General features: G+C 37.2%; 1 protein-coding gene across 1 annotated transcript in view; it reads right to left on the bottom strand.

Moving 5' to 3' along the window:
* Positions 1-4731: 4731 nt before the first annotated feature.
* Positions 4732-6298, bottom strand: part of Gucy1b1 (guanylate cyclase 1 soluble subunit beta 1) — a 50162-nt gene continuing 48595 nt past the window's right edge. The window contains exon 14 of the mRNA XM_045131439.1: positions 4732-5923. Coding sequence (XP_044987374.1) covers positions 5900-5923 — 24 coding nt within the window. The 3' untranslated portion in view covers positions 4732-5899. The remainder of the gene's footprint in view (positions 5924-6298) is intronic.

Here is a 6298-nt window from a genome sequence, read left to right as displayed (position 1 = left end):
ATATACTAGGAAATTTTATTTCACTGACTGACAATCAGCAATGTTTTTCTTTCATTAGCTATTTCTATTGTAAATGACGTTTTGGGGCCAGAATCTGTATTTTCAATGCAGGTGGATACTTATAATAAATATAATTGAAAACAAATTTGAATCTGAAGTTTATTGGGAATGAAATTAATATTCACTTACTTAATCTAGAGAGGAAATTCAAGTTTTAATGATTACTCTTTAGACAATGGACTATTTATAGCCTCTAAGGATAGTCATTCAATGGTGAGTTGCTCAGAAGCCTGTCTCACACATTAAAAAAAATATTAACTAACTCAAAGCTGGGTGTGGTGGCACATGCCTTTAATCCCAGCACTTGGGAGGCAGAGGTAGCAGGGTCGCCAGGAGTTCAAGGCCACCCTGAGATGACATAGTGAATTCCAGGCCAGGCTGTGCTAGAGTGAAACTTTACCTCAAAAAAGAAAAAAAGAACCAAAAAAAAAGTTAACTAAAGCAAAGAATTTTAACTGTAGGGTTGAACATGCAGTTCAATTACAGAGCCAGTGATAAGCCTGATGGTTTTCCTGACCGCTTTCATGGGAGGGAAATTAGTAATGGTGAACAGGAAAGGAAATAAAACTCAAAACAATGTGAAGTTGAATATGGTATTTAAAACAACATAATTTGTATAACACTCCATGCCAGAAGTTCTAGAAGAAACTTAGAAACTGACAGTGTTTGGTCATGGGGCTCTTTCTTTTGGCTACTAATCACTACTAATTATTAAAGCTACCATCTAAATATCATATAGGATTTCGGTCAACTATAACTTAATTAATAACATATGCCTGAAGAGCTAAATGTCATACCATATCAGACAGGCATGGGGAATTAGATCATTTATCTGAAATTAATCATGAACTGATTTTGACCCTGCCATCTGCAATATTTTGCTCAAATACTTAAGAGTGAAATAATCTGATGTGAAACATACAATGGAAGAAAAGAGATTATTCAGAATTAGTATCCATCTTCAGTTGGTTTAAGTACACTACATCAGTTCCGCAGTAGCTCAATGTATGAGATATGAGTGTCATCTCTAGTGACTGAAGATGAGAAAAGAAAAATTTTCATCCAAGTTGTGAATCTTTCCTCTAGAAAAGTTGAATAGGCTTCTAAAGTACTTGAAACATTGTGGGTTTCAATAAGACATGGGAAACTGGGGTATCCTTGAGAGTGATGGAGCCCCGCTTGCCTCTTGGATAGCCAGCAACTTAGGAACTAGGGAGCTGGTTGGCTTCTGCTAAATCAGTGCCTTTGGGTTCTTATGAATTCAAAGAATGATGTTCACAGACCAAAGAGTTAAGTTTACAAATTTGTCACAAAGATTATAGCTAGATCATAAAAGGAAAGAATGCAAAGCTCTTACCCATGAGGGGGCAAGAGGGCATTGTGAAAAATATAAACATTAATTATTATTATTTTAAATTGACAATGTCCATAATTATGGACAATAAGACAATAAGCCATGGTAATTCCTCCCCCCCCCACACACTCTCCCCTTTGGCACTACATACTTCACCATAACCCTTCTCCCTCTCAGTCATTCTCTCTTTTATTAAGATGTCATCATCTCTTCCTCTTTACCTACATGCCAAGGTTGGGGTCTTTCAGGGACAGAATGGAGACTAAACTCCTTAAGTCACCCAGGTGCCAGGTTTCCCAGGTAGGGAGGGTCTAGAATAAAAATAAAAAAAAAAATGGAAAATGGGACAGTCTTTCCAGGTATTTTAATTCTCCTATAAATGGACTAGCCTTTATATCTCTTCTAGGAAATGAACATTCCTTTAGGGAAAAGGAGATTTGCGAAGGGTGTTAAGTTTAAGGAAAAAGAGATAAGTGAAGAGAACTTTTCGGGGCAGAAAGAGATGAGGGAAAATAAAACAGATTCTCTCCTACAGGTCCATCCAAGGACATTTTGCTCCTTCAGCCCCTTGTGGACTCTGTGAACCCTAAGCTGCCTCACACAACGCTAGGTTTGTCATATGATCATCAACAATGAGACACAGGGCAGTGACACACAGCCCTGAGCTACACATTGATGGATGCCTACCAGAAATGAAGCATCTTATGTAATCTCCTATCAAACAGAGAAAGGCTATGTGACTACCTAGAACTATGGGTGGATGTCTCGGCAGCAGCCCTCCGTGAACATCAATAATGAGAAAAAGATTTGAGTCAGCTAGAGGAGGAGACTGAAAGACAAACAAGAGAGGTGAGCGACAGAGAATTGTTTTTATTTTTTGAGATTGGGCGTCACTCAAGTTCAGACTGACTAGGAACTCACTGTCATACCAGGCTAGTCTCAAACTCACAGCAATCTACGTCTGCCTCCGAAGTGCTGGGATTAAATGACTGTGCCAGCATGCCCAGCTGGACACAGAAATGTAAAAATATGAGGAAAATGACTGTTCTGTAATTCTGGATCATTTAGTTCAGGACAAGTCAAATACAATTTGCACATGTGTACAAAGGTCTTCCAGTAGCCATCTTTACGTAATTCTCTTTCTGCTCACATTTGGTAATACTCCCGTCAGGTACAGGAAACTTAGCTTGGGTTGACAGTGGAACCACCTCTAGCAGAAGCACAAATGGAAAGAAATAACACGTGGGTGAGAACTGAATGATGAGCTAGGTCTTTATTAAAAGTCTTGGCTTTGTCAAAAGATAATAAATGTCATTTAGTGCTTCATAATTGCACCTCACTAAAATTTCAGAATTGTCAAGTGAAAATGTAAAATCTTTTCTGTCATTTCAAATAAAGGTAGCAACTTATAAAAAGGTCTAATTTCTTTTTTTGAAATACTTTTTTTTCTCTAAAAATCTCCATAATAGGGACAATGTTTCAAGTCTTTTATCACCACTTACATGATATGGCACTGCATAGGATGTTAAATTATGAAATACATTTCCTGTTTAGAATTATATATGACAAATAAAAATAAAAAATATACACGCACATTTTTTTTTTTTTTTTTTTGAGGTAGAGTATCGCTCTTGCTGAGGCTGACCTGAAATTCACTATGTAGTCTCAGGCCGGCTTGAACTCATGGTGACCCTCCTACCTTGGCATCCCCAACTGTGAGATTTAAGGCATGTGCCACCACATCCCCTCCTCCCTGCCCTCACATTTTATTTATCCAACAACTACTTTGTGTTTAAAGTATTATTATTCTCTGGATATATGAAGTCCCCCAAATGGTCCTGGGCTAAAGCCCCTGTCTCCAGATGGTAAATATAACCATTGAGAGGTCATTAGGCCATGAAGACTCAGACCTTATCAGTGTATTGATCCTTTGAAGGGTCACTGGAAAGTGTTGGGGACACCTGTAAGTAGTCTTTCTTTGGATGAGTATATAATTAGGGCATGTGCTAGAACTACCTCTTGTCCCACCCCCTTGCTCAGCCCTCTTTCTTGTCTACTGGTCACCATCAGATGAGCAACTTTGCTGTGCTAAGCCCTCTTCCGTGAAGCTCTTTCTTCCCTATTACAAGCTCAGAAACAGAGAGTGCTCGTGACCATGGACTGATTCTGCAAGAAAAATAAATCATTCCTCCTGTACGTTCTTTCTCTCTGTTACTTTTTGTCACCACAGGGAAAATCTAATAGAACAAGTCAACTCCCTTTATTTCTGTAGTTTTACAAAGGATTGAACATATTTAATTTAGTAGTAATGGAAAAAAATTAAAAATCAAAAATGTAAGATGACTTTATTTCTAGTGGAGCCTGCAGTAATAATATCCTGTCCACTGTGGCAAGCCCTAGTTGCATGTGAACACTGGTCATTGAAATGTGGCCTCATTTAGATGAACTGAAAACATGAAGTGTATTCAGGATTCAAACTAAGGAGAAATTAAACAACATAAAATATTCAGACAATGAATTTAAATAGAGTGGGTATTGAAATAACATTTTGATTGTGCCTTGTTCAATAAAATAAATACAGTAATTTTCTCTGGTTTCTTTGTACTCTTTTAAGAGAACTACTAAAACTTCTTTAAATTTAAAATTTAAAAATGCATATCATAAGTGACTCATAGTAGCGGGTCCACTTTTATTGATATTAAACTATGTTGGTAAAGACTATACCTGCTCTTTCTAAGAAAACTTAAAAATGTGGCTATTTGGAAATGAAACCTCTTAAACAGCACCAAGCTGAGGCCAAGCCATTAACACACACAATTCTGGGAAACATTCTAGAACCAAGGTATAGCATTCCCAAAACAGAGTTTGTCAGAAGTAAATCCTCAAAAACATACAGATGATTCTAGGAAGGTGTCAGTATAACGGAAGTTCATTTTACATTTTCTGGGAGTGGTGGCACACACCTTTAATACCAGCCTTTGGGATGCAGAGGTAGGCTGATCACTATGAGATTGAGGGCATCCTGAGACTACATAGTGAGTTAAGGTCAGCCTGGGCTAGAGTCAGACCGTACCTCAAAAATGCAAAATAAAACAAAAATTTATAACCCCGATGGGCTGAGGTGTAGCTCAGTGGTACAAAGCATGCAGGAGGTCCTTGGGTTAGTGCCCATCACAGAAAAGAAAGTGTAACAATAGCAAATATAAATTGATTTAAAGTTCACAAGTAAAATGATAAAATTCTAACAGATATGAAATTAGTAAAACTGCCAATGATATCAATATAACTTTATTAAAATCAAAACTGTCCAGAAACAATTGGAAAAAAAATAATTTATTGTGGATTCTTTTACACATGAACATGGAACATTTATACATATATTGATGTGCTGATATGAAATACTAAACTTAATCATTTTTACACAAAAGTAGATGCACTATATTTTATAAAGATTGATATATCAATAAATTATCATAGACTAAAGATGACAAAGTTATTATTCCAATTATGAATTTATGTTGAAATTTAGTTGACTTTTCCAAACATATCATCTTGGATAGAATTACATTCTTCTAAGATAAGGAAAGGAAGCTCATTTGTGGGAATAGAAGGCCCAGACTGGCTCTAATAGCAGTTTCCAGCTCCGTGCTTCTGGCCTTATTTTTGGGTATCGTTAGAACCTCTACTATTTGCTCAAGCTCATGTCATCACTCAGTGTGACACACTAACACCTCCTATCACAACTCAGTGTGGCTGGACATACCTAATACAGAGTCCACCATACAAATGATAGTGCTTTAGATGAATTGTAATTGTCACATGATTTGAATGATCAACCAAATTTTTAATAATAGAAAATGTGTGTATACTATATTTTCAGAAGGAAATTAGCATACCTCAAAATAGTCATTCTTTTCTTAACATGGTATATTAATTCCTACTTTGGAAACTTGAAAATAAATTGCCTTTTTCCTAAAGCTTTGATTTCACGCCTTTAGAAAATGCTTTCTTTCTATAATGATATGCAACAACATGATAAAAACTTTGTTTTATGTTATAGCCATTAAATATACATATATATGGAACATCAAACAGATCTGGTAAAACACGACATGTCTATATACACGTACATATAGTAAAATACTATAAGTTTAAATGTTTAGTAGATTCAGCAAATACTTACTGGGTGCCTAGCACTTACAGATCACCAGTTTAGGCGATGCTCATGGTAGAGTTTAAGACACATGAAGCTCAAACAATCTGCATGAAAAGTGAAACTTTACAAAATATAATAAAACGTTAACAATCAGAAACAGCAGACCTTGAATGCTGGGTAGTAGAGGTTCATATAGAAGGAAGGTTTGGGAAAAGACAAGAAGACAGATGAAATCAGTATCTGTGGGGAAGAAGTGCTCCTGGGCTTGGCACACATTTGGCAATCACCTGGACATCACCCACAGTCCTCTTCACCCCATGTTCCGAGATTCAGTCATCACCCTGGCTTGTTTCCTTTAAAACAGGTACAAGGATGGGTTATTGATCTGCAATGGTAATGAGGTTGATAATGTCCCCTAAATACACTTTTCCTATTGATGAAGGTAGGGTTTGCATTCAGATCTCCAATATCTGCAAATTATTCTGACACATGTTGAAGGGTAAAATTCTCCTTAGGATTACCAACCTAGAAGGCGAGCATTTGGGACTGGAGACATGGCTCGGTGGCTACTTATTTGTGAAGCCTGACACCCTGGGCTTGATTCCCCAGTACCTCTGTAAAGACAGATACACAAAGTGTAGCTTGTACCTGGAGTTCATTTGCAGTGGCAAGAGGCCTTGGCATGCCCGATCTCTCTCCCCCTCTTCTCTCTTCTCTCTGTCTCTCAA

This window comes from Jaculus jaculus, chromosome 12, assembly GCF_020740685.1.
Source record: "Jaculus jaculus isolate mJacJac1 chromosome 12, mJacJac1.mat.Y.cur, whole genome shotgun sequence".
Classification (NCBI taxonomy): Eukaryota; Metazoa; Chordata; class Mammalia; order Rodentia; family Dipodidae; genus Jaculus; species Jaculus jaculus.
Note: the sequence above shows the minus strand (reverse complement) of the source record. Positions and strands in the feature narration are given on the sequence as shown.